This window comes from Stomoxys calcitrans, chromosome 3 (genome assembly GCF_963082655.1).
Source record: "Stomoxys calcitrans chromosome 3, idStoCalc2.1, whole genome shotgun sequence".
In the NCBI taxonomy this organism is placed as follows: Eukaryota; Metazoa; Arthropoda; class Insecta; order Diptera; family Muscidae; genus Stomoxys; species Stomoxys calcitrans.
Window position 1 is genome coordinate 79,718,417 of NC_081554.1, and position 21,638 is coordinate 79,740,054.

Sequence of the window (21,638 nt, forward strand, 5' to 3'; positions counted from 1 at the left end):
CTACGAGGCTTAGTTAAGGAGATATGGCCATTTTAAGTTTTGCAAGTGAAAAATTCGTATTTTGGCCGACTTTCATAAAAGTTTCAAATTTTTGGAAGTGATCACGAATTAACCTTAGTTTTGCTCTACGAGGCTTAGTTAAGGAGATATGGCGATTTTAAGTTTTGCAAGTGAAAAAATCGTATTTTGGCCGACTTTCATAAAAATTTCAAATTTTTGGAAGTGATCACGAATTAACCTTAGTTTTGCTCTACGGGGCTTAGTTAAGGAGATATGGCCATTTTAAGTTTTGCAAGTGAAAAATTCGTTTTTTTGCCGACTTTCATAAAAATTTAAATTTTTTGGAAGTGATCACGAATTTACCTTAGTTATGCTCTACGAGGCTTAGTTAAGGATATATAGCCATTTTGGCCGATTTTCATAAAAATTTCAAATTTTTGGAAGTGATCACGAATTAACCTTAGTTTTGCTCTACGAGGCTTAGTTAAGGAGATATGGCCATTTTAAGTTTTGCAAGTGAAAAATTCGTAATTTGGCCGATTTCATAAAAATTTCAAATTTTGGAAGTGATCACGAATTAACCTTAGTTTTGCTCTACGAGGCTTAGTTAAGGAGATATGGCCATTTTAAGTTTTGCAAGTGAAAAATTCGTATTTTGGCCGATTTTCATAAAAAATGCTACATTTTTGGATGTAATCACGAATTAACCTTAGTTTTGCTCTACAAGGCTTAGTTCAGGAGATATGGCCATTTTAAGTTTTGCAAGTGAAAAATTCGTATTTTGGCCGATTTTAATAAAATTTTAGTTAAGGAGATATGGTCATTTTAAGTTTTGCAAGTGAAAAATTCGTATTTTGGCCGACTTTCATAAAAATTTCAATTTTTTGGAAGTGATCACGAATTTACCTTAGTTTTGCTCTACGAGGCTTAGTTAAGGAGATATGGCCATTTTAAGTTTTGCAAGTGAAAAATTGATATTTTGGCCGACTTTCATAAAATTTAAAATTTTTGGAAGTGATCACGAATTAACTTAGTTTTGCTCTACGAGGCTTAGTTAAGGTTATATGGCCATTTTAAGTTTTGCAAGTGAAAAATTCGTATTTTGGCCGACTTTCATCAAAATTTCAAATTTTTGGAAGTGATCACGAATTAACCTTAGTTTGCTCTACGAGGCTTAGTTAAGGAGATATGGCCATTTTAAGTTTTGCAAGTGAAAAATTCGTATTTTGGCCGATTTTCATAAAAATGTTACATTTTTGGAAGTAATCACGAATTAACCTTAGTTTTGCTCTACTAGGCTTAGTTAAGGAGATATGGCCTTTTTAAGATTTGCAAGTGAAAAATTCGTATTTTGGCCGACTTTCATAAAAATTTCAAATTTTTGGAAGTGAAATTTCAAATTCTTGGAAGTGATCACGAATTAACCTTAGTTTTGCTCTACGAGGCTTTGTTAAGGAGATATGGCCATTTTAAGTTTTGCTAGTGAAAAATTCGTATTTTGCCCGATTTTCATAAATCGGGCAAATTTTTGGAAGTGATCACGAATTAACCTTAGTTTTGCTCTACGACGCTTAGTTAAGGAGATATGGCCATTTTAAGTTTTGCAAATGAAAAATTCGTATTTTGGCCGATTTTCATAAAAATTTAACATTTTAGGAAGTGATCACGAATAGTTTTGCTCTACGAGGCTTAGTTAAGGAGATATGGCCATTTTAAGTTTTGCAAGTGAAAAATTCGTATTTTGGCCGACTTTCATAAAAGTTTCAAATTTTTGGAAGTGATCACGAATTAACCTTAGTTTTGCTCTACGAGGCTTAGTTTAGGAGATATGGCGATTTTAAGTTTTGCAAGTGAAAAAATCGTATTTTGGCCGACTTTCATAAAAATTTCAAATTTTTGGAAGTGATCACGAATTAACCTTAGTTTTACTCTACGGGGCTTAGTTAAGGAGATATGGCCATTTTAAGTTTTGCAAGTGAAAAATTCGTATTTTGGCCGACTTTCATAAAAATTTCAATTTTTTGGAAGTGATCACGAATTTACCTTAGTTATGCTCTACGAGGCTTAGTTAAGGAGATATAGCCATTTTGGCCGATTTTCATAAAAATTTCAAATTTTTGGAAGTGATCACGAATTAACCTTAGTTTTGCTCTACGAGGCTTAGTTAAGGAGATATGGCCATTTTAAGTTTTGCAAGTGAAAAATTCGTAATTTGGCCGATTTTCATAAAAATTTCAAATTTTTGGAAGTGATCACGAATTGACCTTAGTTTTGCTCTACGAGGCTTAGTTAAGGAGATATGGCCATTTTAAGTTTTGCAAGTGAAAAATTCGTATTTTGGCCGTTTTTCATAAAAATGCTACATTTTTGGATGTAATCACGAATTAACCTTAGTTTTGCTCTACTAGGCTTAGTTAAGGAGATATGGCCTTTTTAAGATTTGCAAGTGAAAAATTCGTATTTTGGCCGACTTTCATAAAAATTTCAAATTTTTGGAAGTGAAATTTCAAATTCGTGGAAGTGATCACGAATTAACCTTAGTTTTGCTCTACGAGGCTTAGTTAAGGAGATATGGCCAGTTTAAGTTTTGCAAGTGAAAAATTCGTATTTTGGCCGACTTTCATAAAAATTTAAAATTTTTGGAAGTGATCACGAATTAACCTTAGTTTTGCTCTACGAGGCTTAGTTAAGGAGATATGGCCATTTTAAGTTTTGCAAGTGAAAAATTCGTATTTTGGTCGATTTTCATAAAAATTTCAAATTTTTGGAAGTGATCACGAATTAACCTTAGTTTTGCTCTACGAGGCTTTGTTAAGGAGATATGGCCATTTTAAGTTTTGCTAGTGAAAAATTCGTATTTTGCCCGATTTTCATAAATCGGGCAAATTTTTGGAAGTGATCACGAATTAACCTTAGTTTTGCTCTACGACGCTTAGTTAAGGAGATATGGCCATTTTAAGTTTTGCAAATGAAAAATTCGTATTTTGGCCGATTTTCATAAAAATTTAACATTTTAGGAAGTGATCACGAATAGTTTTGCTCTACGAGGCTTAGTTAAGGAGATATGGCCATTTTAAGTTTTGCAAATGAAAAATTCGTATTTTGGCCGACTTTCATAAAAAATTTCAAATTCTTGGAAGTGATCACGAATTAACCTTAGTTTTGCTCTACGAGGCTTAGTTAAGGAGATATGGCCATTTTAAGTTTTGCAAGTAAAAAATTGATATTTTGGCCGATTTTCATAAAAATGTTACATTTTTGGATGTGATCACGAATTAACCTTAGTTTTGCTCTACGAGGCTCAGTTAAGGAGATATGGCCTTTTTAAGTTTTGCAAGCGACAAATTCGTATTTTGGCCGATTTTCATAAAAATTTAAAGTTTTTGAAAGTGATCACGAATTAACCTTAGTTTTGCTCTACGAGGCTTAGTTAAGGAGATATGGCCATTTTAAGTTTTGCAAGTGAAAAATTCGTATTTTAGCCGACTTTCATAAAAATTTAAATTTTTTGGAAGTGATCACGAATTAACCTTAGTTTTGCTCTAAGAGGCTTAGTTAAGGAGATATGGCCATTTTAAGTTTTGCAAGTGAAAAATTCGTATTTTGGGCGACTTTCATAAAAATTTCAAATTCTTGGAAGTGATCACGAATTAACCTTAGTTTTGCTCTACGGGGCTTAGTTAAGGAGATATGGCCATTTTAAGTTTTGCAAGTGAAAAATTCGTATTTTGGCCGACTTTCATAAAAATTTCATATTTTTGGAAGTGATCACGAATTTACCTTAGTTTTGCTCTACGAGGCTTAGTTAAGGAGATATGGCCATTTTAAGTTTTGCAAGTGAAAAATTGATATTTTGGCCCACTTTCATAAAAATTTAAAATTTTTGGATGTAATCACGAATTAACCTTAGTTTTGCTCTACTAGGCTTAGTTAAGGAGATATGGCCTTTTTAAGATTTGCAAGTGAAAAATTCGTATTTTGGCCGACTTTCATAAATATTTCAAATTTTTGGAAGTGAAATTTCAAATTCTTGGAAGTGATCACGAATTAACCTTAGTTTTGCTCTACGAGGCTTTGTTAAGGAGATATGGCCATTTTAAGTTTTGCTAGTGAAAAATTCGTATTTTGCCCGATTTTCATAAATCGGGCAAATTTTTGGAAGTGATCACGAATTAACCTTAGTTTTGCTCTACGACGCTTAGTTAAGGAGATATGGCCATTTTAAGTTTTGCAAATAAAAAATTCGTATTTTGGCCGATTTTCATAAAAATTTAACATTTTAGGAAGTGATCACGAATAGTTTTGCTCTACGAGGCTTAGTTAAGGAGATATGGCCATTTTAAGTTTTGCAAATGAAAAATTCGTATTTTGGCCGTGGACAGTTTTGTAAGAACTGTATTCTTAGGTCACACACAGTCAGTTTAATTCTTATCAATTGTTAGGAGATAAAATGTTTAATAATATAGCCAGCAGCATTTAGTCTATAATAGTTTCGTGTTATAAGTTCCCACATGTGGCGTTTGGTGATGTTTGGCCGCATGGTGTGGATATGTTAGAGTATTTACATTAGAAGATAAGACTGTATTTTTATGTGCATTTTGAATGTAGCTGCATTTGTCTAGGGTGGTCTTAAGTGCATCTTTAAATAGGCATATCGCTGCGTGTGTGACCGTATATGTTAAGATATTTGTACATATAGATTTAGGTTTAGAGTTAAGAAATTGATTTTAATAAAGTGAGTTCAATTTTAGTTCGCAACCTGACAACAACTACGTCTTTTTATTATTATCCGCCCCAAGTTCTCCATGTGAAGCTCGGACAGATATTCGTTGGACCATCTATCCCAAAACTCTTCCATTCTCGCCTGTACGTCCCTCCAATGTCCCCGCAAACCTTGGTAACTTTTATTATTTTCTCCGTCAATAACTGTTGAAAAACATTCCCCGATGAGAAAATGCGAAGGCGTCAAAACACTAAAATCATTGGGATCGTCTGACAAGGGGGTTAACGGACGAGAATTTAAAACGGACTCAATCTGCGCCATGAGAGTACTCATTTCCTCAAATGTCATTGTCCCCTCTACCACTCTATTTATATGTCTCTTTACTGATTTGACACAGCTTTCCCATAAACCACCTATATGTGGCGACCTAGCCGGAATATTTAACCACTCAATATCCCGTTGAGCGCAATATTCGTCAAGGTCTTTGGTCAGGTCGCTGCTCCTAAACAGTTCATACACCTCATGTAAACTGTTAGCTGCCCCAACAAAATTTGTGCCATTATCTGAATAAATCTTCAAAGGACAACCCCTTCTGGCCACAAATCTCTTTAAAGCTCCAATAAACGCTGCTGCTGTCAAATCCGAGACTACTTCCAAATGAACAGCTTTCGTAGCGAAACACACAAATACGCAAACGTAAGCTTTGTCAGTCCTCTTTCCTCTAATCTTATAATGAATTATTATTGGTCCTAGAAAGTCAATGCCCGTATTTAAAAATGGCCTAGTCCTGATAACTCGATCTTCAGGAAGATTTCCCATAAGTTGGTGCAAATTTCTGGGCTCGGCTCTAAAACACCTGTAGCACTTACTTACCACCTTTCTTACCAGTTGCCTTCCACGTAGCGGCCAAAATTGTTGCCTAAATATTGCCAGTAACCCTTGAGGTCCTATATGCAACTTTTCAATGTGCACCTCTTCTAGCATTAATTCCACCACTCTATTTTTGTACGGAAGTATCATAGGGTGCTTCGCTTCGAAAGACAAATTGCTATTTTGTAGCCTTCCTCCTACTCTTAAAATACCATCTGAATCCAAAAACGGACACAGCGTTCTAAGATGTGAAGACTTCGTCACATTTGCCCCCTTTTTCAGAGCAGATATCTCCTGTGCAAAGCTATCCCTTTGAATGTCATGCACTATCAGCCGAAGAGCCTCTTTTTTGTATATTATAAATGACTTCGAAGGACCCTTTCTTGCTATGTTGACAAATTTTAATACCCAGGCTATTACATTTCTTAAAAATGCAAATTTGTTCCGGTGGTTTATCTTCTCCCACACCACTGTTCCTTTTACTACGACACCTACCTTAGCCATCTTTTTCAACTCGGGAATCTCAATTAGTTGTTCTGGTTCCACGAATGTCAAATAGCTTTCCTTCAAGAAGGCTGGACCTTCAAACCAATTTTTGTGGTCAAGCATTTCTTTAGGAAACACACCTCTGGATAATAAATCTGCCGGATTCTGCTGGGATGATACATGTCTCCAATTCGCTACAATAGTCTTGGTTTGAATATCGTTTACTCTATTGGAGACAAACACCTGCAGCCTAGCCGGATCAATCCTTATCCAATTCAGAACTATAGTGGAATCGGTGTAATAGAAAACATTGTCAATTTTAATTTGAAAATTTTCTTTTATTTTCGAAACTAATTCCACCAGTAATGCAGCGGCACACAGTTCTAGCCTGGGCAGCGTAACTATCTTGGTCGGTGCTACCCGAGATTTGGAGGCTACTAATCGTACCGAAATGTCACCCAATGCATTTATAGATTTCAAATAGACCACTGCTCCATAAGCTCTCATTGAAGCATCGGAGAAACCTATCAATTCAACCCTCTTAGGTTCGCAGCAAATCATGTGACGCCCTATTTTAACGTAATTGAGCGCCACCAATTCCTTCTTTATTTTGGACCATGTCGAGCCTATTTCCATAGGAACTTCGTCATCCCAATCCATCTTTAGTTTCCATAGGTCCTGTAATAATATTTTCGCAGATACAATTACGGGACCCACAAAACCAAGAGGATCAAATAGCTTAGCTGTTTCGCTCAATATTGAACGTTTCGAAAACTTTCCATCCTCCGTGGCCTTGTACTTCAGGGAAAATACGTCGCTACGCGGGCACCACATCACTCCAAGCGCCTTCACAGGCAACTCTTCGTCCTCTATATTAAGGCTCCCCTCAATATTTTCTTTTGCAATGCCCTCCAATATTTGGCTGTTATTTGCACACCATTTTCTTAACGGCATGCCGAATTCGAGCAATATTGCCTCCAAATTCCTTCTCATCTCCACAACCTCCCCAAGACAATCTCCCCCAGTCATAAGATCATCCATATAAAAGTCACTCCTTATTGCCTGAGATTCATTTGGATGTGTTGCCTCCTTTAAGTCTGCTATCCTTTGCAGACATTTTACAGCCAAATATGGAGCACATGCTGTTCCATATGTAACTGTGTTTAATGCAAATGTTCTCACCTCTTCATTCGCATTAAACCTCCAGTATATCAACTGGAATTTGCGGTCGGAATTCGCAACCCATATCTGCCGATACATCTTCTCAATATCGGCAGAAAATACATACTTATACTTCCTAAATCTGAGCAGAATACCAAATAGCTCATCTTGGATTCTAGGCCCAGTATATAGTATGTTGTTCAAGGAATAACTGGTTGATGTCTTACAAGAAGCATCAAATACCACCCTTAACTTTGTCGTTGAGCTCTCTGGCCTAAGGACGCAGTGATGAGGTAAGTAATATCCACCCTCTACACTCCTTATGTCCTTTACCACCTCCATATGACCCAATTCAAGATACTTTCTAAGGAAATCATGGTATTGTATCCTAAGGTCAGCATTCCTATTAAGCTTTTTTTCTAATGCCATGAATCTCCTCTTTGCAATAACGCCAGAACTCCCCAACACCTCAACATTTTGCTTAAATGGTAATCGTACCTCGAACTTACCGTCTTCCGCTCTCCTTACACCCTCCTCGAACAACTCCTCACACCTCTTCTCCTCTGATGTAAGCTTCACCGCTCGTGGGATCTCTTCTATCTCCCAGAACTTTTTCAGCAACTCATCACATCGAGTCTGAATTGTTGCTACAACCTTTCGCTCCTTGGAAGATTTATCAATTGTCGCGGGACCACTTACTATCCACCCCAGCTTCGTATTCTGGAGGATACTGGCCCCCGATTTAATCTTCCCATTAACCAATATCTCGTAAAATATTTCAGCCCCCACAAGCAAATCTATTCCATTCGGAATATTATACTTTGGGTCTGCCAATGACAATTCCTGCGGAATCCGATCCGCCACCACCCTTGTCTCTGGAACATTCTTAAAAAATTTCAAATTCTTGGAAGTGATCACGAATTAACCTTAGTTTTGCTCTACGACGCTTAGTTAAGGAGATATGGCCATTATAAGTTTTGCAAGTGAAAAATTCGTAGTTTGGCCGATTTTCATAAAAATTTAAAATTTTAGGAAGTGATCACGAATTAACCTTAGTTTTGCTCTACAAGGCTTAGTTAAGGAGATATGGCTATTTTAAGTTTCGCTAGCGAAAAATTGATATTTTGGCCGATTTTCATAAAAATTTCAAATTTTTGGAAGTGATCCCGAATTAACCTTAGTTTTGCTCTACGAGGCTTAGTTCAGGAGATATGGCCATTTGCAAGTGAAAAATTCGTATTTTGGCCGACTTGCATAAAAATTTCAAATTTTTGGAAGTGATCACGAATTAACCTTAGTTTTGCTCTACGAGGCTTAGTTAAGGAGATATGGCCATTTTAAGTTTTGCAAGTGAAAAATTCGTATTTTGGCCGACTTTCATAAAAGTTTCAAATTTTTGGAAGTGATCACGAATTAACCTTAGTTTTGCTCTACGAGGCTTAGTTAAGGAGATATGGCCATTTTAAGTTTTGCAAGTGAAAAAATCGTATTTTGGCCGACTTTCATAAAAATTTCAAATTTTTGGAAGTGATCACGAATTAACCTTAGTTTTGCTCTACGGGGCTTAGTTAAGGAGATATGGCCATTTTAAGTTTTGCAAGTGAAAAATTCGTATTTTGGCCGACTTTCATAAAAATTTAAATTTTTTGGAAGTGATCACGAATTTACCTCAGTTATGCTCTACGAGGCTTAGTTAAGGAGATATAGCCATTTTGGCCGATTTTCATAAAAATTTCAAATTTTTGGAAGTGATCACGAATTAACCTTAGTTTTGCTCTACGAGGCTTAGTTAAGGAGATATGGTAATTTTAAGTTTTGCAAGTGAAAAATTCGTAATTTGGCCGATTTTCATAAAAATTTCAAATTTTTGGAAGTGACCACGAATTAACCTTAGTTTTGCTCTACGAGGCTTAGTTAAGGAGATATGGCCATTTTAAGTTTTGCAAGTGAAAAATTCGTATTTTGGCCGATTTTCATAAAAATGCTACATTTTTGGATGTAATCACGAATTAGCCTTTGTTTTGCTCTACTAGGCTTAGTTAAGGAGATTTGCAAGTGAAAAATTCGTATTTTGGCCGACTTTCATAAAAATTTCAAATTTTTGGAAGTGAAATTTCAAATTCTTGGAAGTGATCACGAATTAACCTTAGTTTTGCTCTACGAGGCTTAGTTAAGGAGATATGGCCAGTTTAAGTTTTGCAAGTGAAAAATTCGTATTTTGGCCGACTTTCATAAAAATTTAAAATTTTTGGAAGTGATCACGAATTAACCTTAGTTTTGCTCTACGAGGCTTAGTTAAGGAGATATGGCCATTTTAAGTTTTGCAAGTGAAAAATTCGTATTTTGGTCGATTTTCATAAAAATTTCAAATTTTTGGAAGTGATCACGAATTAACCTTAGTTTTGCTCTACGAGGCTTTGTTAAGGAGATATGGCCATTTTAAGTTTTGCTAGTGAAAAATTCGTATTTTGCCCGATTTTCATAAATCGGGCAAATTTTTGGAAGTGATCACGAATTAACCTTAGTTTTGCTCTACGAGGCTTAGTTAAGGAGATATGGCCATTTTAAGTTTTGCAAATGAAAAATTCGTATTTTGGCCGATTTTCATAAAAATTTAACATTTTAGGAAGTGATCACGAATAGTTTTGCTCTACGAGGCTTAGTTAAGGAGATATGGCCATTTTAAGTTTTGCAAATGAAAAATTCGTATTTTGGCCGACTTTCATAAAAAATTTCAAATTCTTGGAAGTGATCACGAATTAACCTTAGTTTTGCTCTACGAGGCTTAGTTAAGGAGATATGGCCATTTTAAGTTTTGCAAGTAAAAAATTGATATTTTGGCCGATTTTCATAAAAATGTTACATTTTTGGATGTGATCACGAATTAACCTTAGTTTTGCTCTACGAGGCTCAGTTAAGGAGATATGGCCTTTTTAAGTTTTGCAAGCGAAAAATTCGTATTTTGGCCGATTTTCATAAAAATTTAAAGTTTTTGAAAGTGATCACGAATTAACCTTAGTTTTGCTCTACGAGGCTTAGTTAAGGAGATATGGCCATTTTAAGTTTTGCAAGTGAAAAATTCGTATTTTAGCCGACTTTCATAAAAATTTAAATTTTTTGGAAGTGATCACGAATTAACCTTAGTTTTGCTCTAAGAGGCTTAGTTAAGGAGATATGGCCATTTTAAGTTTTGCAAGTGAAAAATTCGTATTTTGGGCGACTTTCATAAAAATTTCAAATTCTTGGAAGTGATCACGAATTAACCTTAGTTTTGCTCTACGGGGCTTAGTTAAGGAGATATGGCCATTTTAAGTTTTGCAAGTGAAAAATTCGTATTTTGGCCGACTTTCATAAAAATTTTAATTTTTTTTGAGTGATCGCTCTACGAGGCTTAGTTAAGGAGATATGGCCATTTTAAATTTTGCAAGTGAAAAATTCGTATTTTGGCCGATTTTCATAAAAATTTCAAATTTTTGGAAGTGATCACGAATTAACCTTAGTTTTGCTCTACGAGGCTTAGTTAAGGAGATATGGCCATTTTAAATTTTGCAAGTGAAAAATTCGTAATTTGGCCGATTTTCATAAAAATTTTAAATTTTTGGAAGTGATCAAGAATTAACCTTAGTTTTGCTCTACGAGGCTTAGTTAAGGAGATATGGCCATTTTAAGTTTTGCAAGTGAAAAATTCGTATTTTGGCCGATTTTCATAAAAATTTAAAATTTTGGAAGTGATCACGAATTAACCTTAGTTTTGCTCTACGAGGCTTACTTAAGGAGATATGGCCATTTTAAGTTTTGCTAGCGAAAAATTGATATTTTGGCCGATTTTCATAAAAAATTTAAAATTTTTGCTAGTGATCACGAATTAACCTTAGTTTTGCTCTACGAGGCTTAGTTAAGGAGATATGGCCATTTTAAGTTTGGCAAGTGAAAAATTCGTATTTTGGCCCATTTTCATAAAAATGTCAAATTTTTGCAAGTGATCACGAATTAACCTTAGTTTTGCTCTACGTATTCGTATTTTGGCCGATTTTCATAAAAATTTCAAATTTTTGGTAGTGATCACGAATTAATCTTAGTTTTGCTCTACGAGGCTTAGTTAAGGAGATATGGCCATTTTAAGTTTTGCAAGTGAAAAATTGATATTTTGGCCGACTTTCATAAAAATTTAAAATTTTTGGAAGTGATCACGAATTAACCTTAGTTTTGCTCTACGGGGCTTAGTTAAGAAGATATGGCCATTTTAAATTTAGCTAGTAAAAAATTCGTATTTTGGCCGATTTTCATAAAAATTTAAAATTTTTGGCAGTGATCACGAATTAACCTTAGTGTCGGTCTACGAGGCTTAGTTATTAAGTATTAGTATTATATTATATATTAGTATTATAAGTTTTGCAAGTGAAAAATTCGTATTTTGGCCGATTTTCATAAAAATGTCAAATTTTTGGAAGTGATCACGAATTAACCTTAGTTTTGCTCTACGAGGCTTAGTTAAGGAGATATGGCCATTTTAAGTTTGGCAAGTGAAAAATTCGTATTTTGGCCGACTTTCATAAAAATTTCAAATTTTTGGAAGTGATCACGAATTAACCTTAGTTTTGCTATACGAGGCTTAGTTAAGGAGATATGGCCATTTTAAGTTTTGCAAGTGAAAAATTCGTATTTTGGCCGATTTTCATAAAAATTTCAAATTTTTGAAAGTGATCACGAATTAACCTTAGTTTTGCTCTACGAGGCTTAGTTAAGGAGATATGGCCATTTTAAGTTTTGCAAGTGAAAAATTCGTATTTTGGCCGATTTTCATAAAAATTTCAAATTTTTGGAAGTGATCACGGATTAACCTTAGTTTTGCTCTACGAGGCTTAGTTAAGGAGATATGGCCATTTTAAGTTTTGCTAGCGAAAAATTGATATTGTGGCCGATTTTCATAAAAATTTCAAATTTTTGGAAGTGATCACGAATTAACCTTAGTTTTGCTCTACGGGGCTTAGTTAAGGAGATATAGTCATTTTAAATTTTGCAAGTGAAAAATTCGTATTTTGGCCGATTTTCAAAAAAATTTCAAATTTTTGGAAGTGATCAAGAATTAACCTTAGTTTTGCTCTACGAGGCTTAGTTAAGGAGATATGGCCATTTTAAGTTTTGCAAGTGAAAAATTCGTATTTTGGCCGACTTTCATAAAAATTTAAATTTTTGGAAGTGATCACGAATTTACCTTAGTTTTGCTCTACGAGGCTTACTTAAGGAGATATGGCCATTTTAAGTTTTGCAAGTGAAAAATTCGTATTTTGGCCGATTTTCAAAAAAATTTCAAATTTTTGGAAGTGATCAAGAATTAACCTTAGTTTTGCTCTACGAGGCTTAGTTAAGGAGATATGGCCATTTTAAGTTTTGCTAGAAAAAAATTTGTATTTTGGCCGATTATCATAAAAATTTCAAATTTTTTGGAGTGATCACGAATTAACCTTAGTTTTGCTCTACGAGGCTTAGTTAAGGAGATATGGCCATTTTAAGTTTGTTAGTGAAAAATTCGTATTTTGGCCGATTTTCATAAAAATGTCAAGTTTATGGAAGTGATCACGAATTAACCTTAGTTTTGCTCTACGTATTCGTATTTTTGCCGATTTTCATAAAAATTTCAAATTTTTGGAAGTGATCAAGAATTAACCTTAGTTTTGCTCTACGAGGCTTAGTTAAGGAGATATGGCCATTTTTAATTTTGCAAGTGGAAAATTCGTATTTTGGCCGATTTTCATAAAAATTTTAAAATTTTTGGAAGTGATCACGAATTAACCTTAATTTTGCTCTACGAGGCATAGTTAAGGAGATATGGCCATTTTAAGTTTTGCAAGTGAAAAATTCGTATTTTGGCCGATTTTCATAAAAATTTAAAATTTTTGGAAGTGATCACGCATTAACCTTAGTTTTGCTCTACGGGGCTTAGTTAAGGAGATATGGCCATTTTAAGTTTTGCTAGTGAAAAATTCGTATTTTGGCCGATTTTCATAAAAATGTCAAGTTTATGGAAGTGATCACGAATTAACCTTAGTTTTGCTCTACGTATTCGTATTTTTGCCGATTTTCATAAAAATTTAAAATTTTTGGTAGTGATCACGAATTAACCTTAATTTTGCTCTACGAGGCTTAGTTAAGGAGATATGGCCATTTTAAGTTTTGCAAGTGAAAAATTCGTTTTATGAAAAATTTCAAGTTTTTGCAAGTGATCACGAATTAACCTTAGTTTTGCTCTACGAGGCTTAGTTAAGGAGATATGGCCATTTTAAGTTTGGCAAGTGAAAAATTCGTATTTTGGCCGATTTTCATAAAAATGTCAAATTTTTGGAAGTGATCACGAATTAACCTTAGTTTTGCTCTACGAGGCTTGGTTAAGGAGATCTGACCATTTTATTGCAAGTTTTGCGAGTGAAAAATTCGTAGTGATTACGAATTAATCTTAGTTTTGGTCTACGAGGCTTAGTTAAGGAGATATGGCCATTTTAAGTTTTGCAAGTGAAAAATTGATATTTTGGCCGACTTTCATAAAAATTTCAAATTTTTGGAAGATATGGCTTAGTTAAGGAGATATGGCGATTTTAAGTTTTGCAAGTGAAAAATTGATATTTTGGCCGATTTTCATAAAAATTTAAAATTCTTGGAAGTGATCACGAATTAACCTTAGTTTTGCTCTACGAGGCTTAGTTAAGGAGATATGGCCATTTTAAGTTTAACTAGTGAAAAATTCGTATTTTGGCCGATTTTCAAAAAAATTTCAAATTTTTGGAAGTGATCACGAATTAACCTTAGTTTTGCTCTAGGGGGCTTAGTTAAGGAGATATGACCATTTTAAATTTAGCTAGTGAAAAATTCGTAATTTTGGCCGACTTTCATAAAAATTTAAAATTTTTGGCAGTGATCACGAATTAACCTTAGTTTTGCTCTACGGGGCTTAGTTAAGGAGATATGGCCATTTTAATTTTGCTAGTGAAAAATTCGTATTTTGGCCGATTTTCATAAAAATTTCAAATTTTTGGAAGTGATCACGAATTAACCTTAGTGTCGCTCTACGAGGCTTAGTTAAGGAGATATGGCCATTTTAAGTTTGCAAGTGAAAATTCATATTTTGGGTGATTTTCATAAAAATTTCAATTTTTGGAAGTGATCACGAATTAACCTTAGTTTTGCTCTACGAGGCTTAGTTAAGGAGATATGGCCATTTTCAAATTTCAAATTCTTGGAAGTGATCACGAATTAACCTTAGTTTTGCTCTACGAGGCTTAGTTCAGGAGATATGGCCATTTTAAGTTTTGCAAGTGAAAAATTCGTATTTTGCCCGATTTTCATAAATCGGGCAAATTTTTGGAAGTGATCACGAATTACCCTTAGTTTTGCTCTACGAGGCTTAGTTAAGGAGATATGGCCATTTTAAGTTTTGCAAATGAAAAATTCGCATTTTGGCCGACTTTTATAGAAATTTCAAATTTTTGGAAGTGATCACGAATTAACCTTAGTTTTGCTCACGAATTAACCTTAGTTAAGGAGATATGGCCATTTTAAGTTTTGATAGTGAAAAATTCGTATTTTGGCCGACTTTCATAAAAATTTCAAATTCTTGGAAGTGATCACGAATTAACCTTAGTTTTGCTCTACGAGGCTTAGTTCAGGAGATATGGCCATTTTAAGTTTTGCAAGTGAAAAATTCGTAGTGATCACGAATTAACCTTAGTTTTGCTCTAAGGGGCTTAGTAAAGGAGATATGGGTATTTTAAGTTTTGCAAGTGAAAAATTCGTATTTTGGCCGACTTTCATAAAAATTTCAAATTTCTGGAAGTGATTACGAATTAACCTTAGTTTTGCTCTACTAGGCTTAGTTAAGCAGATATGGCCTTTTTGAGTTTTGCAAGTGAAAAATTGATATTTTGGCCGATTTTCATAAAAATTTTAAATTTTTGAATATGTTCACGAATTAACCTTAGTTTTGCTCTACGAGGCTTAGTTAAGGAGATCTGACCATTTTATTGTAAGTTTTGCAAGTGAAAAATTCGTAGTGATCACGAATTAATCTTAGTTTTGCTCTACGAGGCTTAGTTAAGGAGATATTGCCATTTTAAATTTTGCAAGTGAAAAATTTATATTTTGGCCGACTTTCATAAAAATTTGAAATTTTTGGAAGTGATCACGAATTAACCTTAGTTTTGCTCTACGAGGCTTAGTTAAGGAGGACTTTCATAAAAATTTTAAAATTTTTGGAAGTGATCACAAATTAACCTTAGTTTTGCTCTACGAGGCTTAGTTAAGGAGATATGGCCATTTTAAGTTTTGCAAGTGAAAAATTCGTATTTTGGCCGATTTTCATAAAAATTTCAAATAATTGGAAGTGATCACGAATTAACCATAGTTTTGCTCTACGAGGCTCAGTTAAGGAGATATGGCCACTTCAAGTTTTGCCAGAGAAAAATTGATATTTTGGCCGATTTTCATCAAAATTTAAAATTTTTGGAAGTGATCACGAATTAACCTTAGTTTTGCTCTACGAGGCTTAGTTAAGGAGATCTGACCATTTTATTGTAAGTTTTGCAAGTGAAAAATTCGTAGTGATCACGAATTAATCTTAGTTTTGCTCTACGAGGCTTAGTTAAGGAGATATGGCCATTTTAAGTTTTGCAAGTGAAAAATTGATATTTTGGCCGACTTTCATAAAAATTTAAAATTTTTGGAAGTGATCACGAATTAACCTTAGTTTTGCTCTACGGGGCTTAGTTAAGAAGATATGGCCATTTTAAATTTAGCTAGTAAAAAATTCGTATTTTGGCCGATTTTCATAAAAATTTAAAATTTTTGGCAGTGATCACGAATTAACCTTAGTGTCGCTCTACGAGGCTTAGTTAAGGAGATATGGCCATTTTAATTTTGCTAGTGAAAATTTCGTATTTTGGCCGATTTTCATAAAAATTTCAAATTTTTGGAAGTGATCACGAATTACCCTTAGTTTTGCACTACGGGGCTTAGTTAAGGAGATATGGCCATTTTAAATTTTGCAAGTGAAAAATTCATATTTTGGCCGTCTTTCACTTTTTGGAAGTGATCACGAATTAACCTTAGTTTCGCTCTACGAGGCTTAGTTAAGGAGATATAGTCATTTTAAATTTAGCTAGTGAAAAATTCGTATTTTGGCCGATTTTCATAAAAATTTAAAATTTTTGGCAGTGATCACGAATTAACCTTAGTGTCGCTCTACGAGGCTTAGTTAAGGAGATATGGCCATTTTAAGTTTTGAAAGTGAAAAATTCGTATTTTGGCCGACTTTCATAAAAATTTCAAATTCTTGGAAGTGATCACGAATTAACCTTAGTTTTGCTCTACGAGGCTTAGTTAAGGAGATATGGCCATTTTAAGTTTTGCAAGTGAAAAATTCGTAGTGATCACGAATTAACCTTAGTTTTGCTCTAAGAGGCTTAGTTAAGGAGATATGGCCATTTTAAATTTTGCAAGTGAAAAATTCATATTTTGGCCGTCTTTCACTTTTTGGAAGTGATCACGAATTAACCTTAGTGTCGCTCTACGAGGCTTAGTTAAGGAGATATGGCCATTTTAAGTTTTGCAAGTGAAAATTGATATTTAGGCCGACTTTCATAAAAATTTTAAAATTTTTGGAAGTGATCACGAATTAACCTTAGTTTTGCACTACGAGGCTTAGTTAAGGAGATATGGCCATTTTAAGTTTTGATAGTGAAAAATTCGTATTTTGGCCGACTTTCATAAAAATTTCAAATTTTTGGAAGTGATCACGAATTAACCTTAGTTAAGGAGATATGGCCATTTTAAGTTTTGAAAGTGAAAAATTCGTATTTTGGCCGACTTTCATAAAAATTTCAAATTCTTGGAAGTGATCACGAATTAACCTTAGTTTTGCTCTACGAGGCTTAGTTAAGGAGATATGGCCATTTTAAGTTTTGCAGGTGAAAAATTCGTAGTGATCACGAATTAACCTTAGTTTTGCTCTAAGAGGCTTAGTTAAGGAAATATGGCTATTTTAAGTTTTGCAAGTGAAAAATTCGTATTTTGGCCGATTTTCATAAAAATTTCAAATTTTTGGAAGTGATCACGAATTAACCTTAGTTTTGCTCTACGAGGCTTAGTTAAGGAGATATGGTCTTTTTGAGTTTTGCAAGTGAAAAATTCGAATTTTGGCCGATTTTCATAAAAATTTCAAATTTTTAGAAGTGATCACGAATTAACCTTAGTTTTGCTCCACGAGGCTTAGTTAAGGAGATTAGGCATTTTAGAGTTTTGCAAGGGAAAAATTCGTATTTTGGCCGATTTTCATAAATATGTCAAATTTTTGGAAGTGATCACGAATTAACCTTAATTTTTCTCTACGAGGCTTAGTTAAGGAGATATGGTCATTTTAAGTTTTAATAGTGAAAAATTCGTATTATGGCTGATGAATGATGAATTTTGGATATCAGATTCGTAGTTTACACTCAAGTACCTTGTATTTAATATCAGATTCATTTTTAACGCGCAAATACCTTTCATTTGAATCCCATATTGCCATGGTTGGTAAATATGTCCGATTTTAGGGTGTTGGGGTGGTCCCCCAAACACTAGGTCCGACAATTGGATATCAGATTCGATTACTAATCTTAAATACCTTTCATTTGAGTCCCATATTCTCGTGATTGAAGTATATATATATTTGCTAGGTTTTGGCAGTGGGCCCCCCCCCCCCTTGGTACCCCCTCCGAAATTTGGATGCTAAATTTTTGTTTGTAGGTTACGATACAAAATTTGGCTTAAATCGCACCACACATTTGAGATCTGGTGATTCTGAACATTAGGGTGAGGAGGTTGCGTTATCAGAAATATCAAAAAATGTAGTACCATATTTTCACCTCGTGGTCATTATGCACCATCTGTGAACATTTCAAGAAAATCGATTCTGCCGTTTATGAGTCTATAAGTAACACACAAAAAACAAAAAAAAAAAACTACAAACAAACACAAATTGATTTTTATACCCACCACCATAATTTGGGGGTATACTAATTTCGTCATTTTGTTTGTAACACCTCGAAATATGCGTCTAAGACCCCATAAAGTATATATATATTCTTGATCGTTTTGTCATTTTAAGTCGTTCTGGCCATGTCCGTCCGTCCGTCTGTTGAAAGCACGCTAACTTTCGAAGGAGTTAAGCTAGCCGCGTCAAATTTTGCACAAATACTTTTTATTAGTGTAAGTCGGTTTTCCAACCGTAAATGTAAATGGGTCAAATCGGTCCATGTTTTGATATAGCTGCCATATAAACCGATCTTGGGTCTTGACTTCTTGAGCCTCTAGAGGGTGCAATTCTCGTCCGATTTGACTGAAATTTTGCACGTGATGTTTTGTTATCACTTCCAACAACTGCGCAAAGTATGATTCAAATCGGTTCATGTTTTGATATAGCTGCCGTATAAACCGATCTTGGGTCTTGACTTCTTGAGCCTCTAGAGGGCGCAATTCACGTCCTATTTGACTGAAATTTTGCACGTGGGGTTTCGTTATCACTTCCAACAACTGCGCTAAGTATGATTCAAATTGGTTCATGTTTTGATATAGCTGCCATATAAACCGATCTGGGGTCTTGACTTCTTAAGCCTATAGAATGAGCAATTTTTGTCCGATTTGACTGAAATTTAGCACGTAGTGTTTTGGCACCTTTTTCAATAACTGTGTTTAGTATGATTCAAATCGGTTCGTAATCTGGTATAGCTGTCATATAAACCGATATTGGATCTTGACTTCTTGAGCCAATAGAGCGCGCAATTCTCATCCGATTTGGCTGAAATTTTGCATGAGTTGTTTTGTTATGACTTCCAATAACTGTGCTAAGTATGGCGCAAATCGGCACATGACCTGATATAGCTGCCATATAAACCCATCTCGGATCTTGACTTCTTGAGCCTCTAGTGGGCGCAATTCTCATACGATTTGGAAGAAATTTTGTACAACCTCTTCTCTCATGACCTTCAACATACGTGTCTAATATGGTCGGAATCAATGAATAGCTTGATACAACTCCCATATAAACCGATCTCCCGATTTTGCTTCTTGAGCCCCTACGAGGCGCAATTCTTATCCGAATGAACTGAAATTACACACTGACTTCTACAATGTTCAGCATTCATTTATGGTTCGAATCGGACTATAACTTGATATAGCTCCAATAGCATAACAGTTCTTATTCAATATTCTTTGTTTGCCTAAAAAGAGATACCGCGCATAGAACTCGACAAATGCGATCCATGGTGAAGGGTATATAAGATTCGGGCCGGCCGAACTTAGCATGTTTTTACTTGTTATATATAAGAAGATTCGATAAGCAGCTCACCCTTTCGTTGACATCCGAACTTCCCATATCTAGTGATGTGGATTAGCTTCACTTCCTGCAATCAGGCTCTTCTTCTCTGCCGAAACGGCTTCAATAAACTTAAAAATGCTTAAATAAAAATCTATGTTCTAAAATATATTTAAGATATAGGGGAGAGCGCCAGCTAGTTATACCCTACACCACTTCTGTGGTGTAGGGTATTATAACTTATTGAATTAGTTTGTAACACCCAAAAGGAAGAGAGATCGATCGACTCGGAATCACTTTCTGATACGTATATCTGTCTGTCTATCTGTCCGTCCGTCTGTCCTTCTGTCCATGCTAATTTGTGTACAAACTACAGGTCCCAATTTTCATCCGATCGTCTTCAAATTTGGTATGGGCATGTTTTTCGGCCTAGAGACGAAGCCTATTGAAATTGGAGAAAATCGGTTCAGATTTGGATATAGCTCCCATATATATGTTCGTCCGATTTGCAGTATAACTACAATAAAATGAAGACAGTAACATCTTGTTTTTAACCAAGCACACACAAAAATAACAAAAAATTACCCCTCCCCCACATATAAATATAGAAGAAACTTTCCCTCGACTGTTGGAATGTCTTAGAGAAAGTTTTTGACGCGAATATTTATATTCAGCAACTATGATTTTCATAAAATTTCATTACATTTCTTTTCAATATAAAACTTTACAGTATATTTAAGAACAAACCTAACCTTGAAACCAAAATCGCGCTAACAGATCCAATTTTCATCATCATATTTAAGTAGAAAGACCCCCAATTGTAAAGTATCCAACAAGTCTTTGTAATCCAGCAAGCTATGGACAGTAAGAAGCGATTTTAAGAGCTTCCTAACTTTTAGACTGCACTTTTGTTTTTTAAATGTACTCAAAAAAAGTAATCACACCAACCTCAATTCAAACATCGAGGAATTAGAAAATGAAAATACAATGATAAATAAACAACATAAATAACCACAATTATTCCATTACCTAACATTTTGAATGACAACCAACAACGGGAAACCCCCATTTTAAATATAGGAGAAAGGAGAAACAAGAAAGTAGTGATAAGCTTGCTCCTCCATTCATTAGTTCGTTCATCCACTAGCGCTGCATATTCGCCAACATCCTTTCACATCTGATCCATTAAATGACGGATGCTGCAGGGATGGTGATTAATGTGTTGATAACGGAGCACAATTTGGAGAGCAGCTTCAATCTCATTTCATTTCAAAAAGGAAACAACAAAATTTACATAAAATTATACTTTACTTTTAAGGATTTTTTTTAGTTAAAAATAAGTATTGTACTCTATTCTTATCTCTAAACACAAACACTCGTCTTTGATGAGCGCTAAATAAAACATCAAAAACAAACCACTAAAACAACACATACAATCCAATCTTAACTGATCGGCGCAAATACTTATATTAATCCGCATATATAAAAAAGAGCAAATGCAAAACCCCCAACATCCCAAATTTATTCCCTCATTCATACGAGAGAAGCAGCAAAGAAGAAATATAACAAAAACAGGAACTTTGAGATACATGATATATAGAATGCATTGGACAAAAGTGAACAAAACAAATTGAAATTTTAAATAAAAACAACCTACCAAAAAAAAAAAAAAAAAAAAAAAAACTACAATAAAATGGTCATTTGTTAACCGATTCTCTCCAAATTTGGCGGGAAGGATTTTCTTATGATTTCCGAAATTTCTGGCGAATTTCATAGAAGTCGGTTCAGATTTAGATATAGCTGTCATATATGTATGTCGCCCGATTTTCACTTCTAGAGCAATTGCAATCGCATTTTTTGACCAATCTTGCCAAAATTTTTCACAACGCTTTTCTCGAGGAGTACCACATTATCTGATAGGTTTAGAATTAGATATAGCTCCCATATATATGTTTGTCAAATTTTGGGTAATTTGTAATAATATTGTCATTTGTGAACCCTAATTATTACTGTTTGAACATATTTGATTACCGAGGTCCATCAAAATTGGTTCAGAAT

At 34.4% G+C, this 21,638-nt stretch overlaps 1 protein-coding gene across 1 annotated transcript; it reads right to left on the reverse strand.

The window, feature by feature from the left end:
• Positions 1-6,384: 6,384 nt before the first annotated feature.
• Positions 6,385-7,339, reverse strand: LOC131996058 (uncharacterized; the record flags this gene model as incomplete). Its single annotated transcript, XM_059365497.1, is given in 1 exon segment — positions 6,385-7,339. A coding segment is annotated over 1 exon segment (955 nt), but the record flags the coding sequence as incomplete, so codon positions are not given.
• Positions 7,340-21,638: the final 14,299 nt, after the last annotated feature.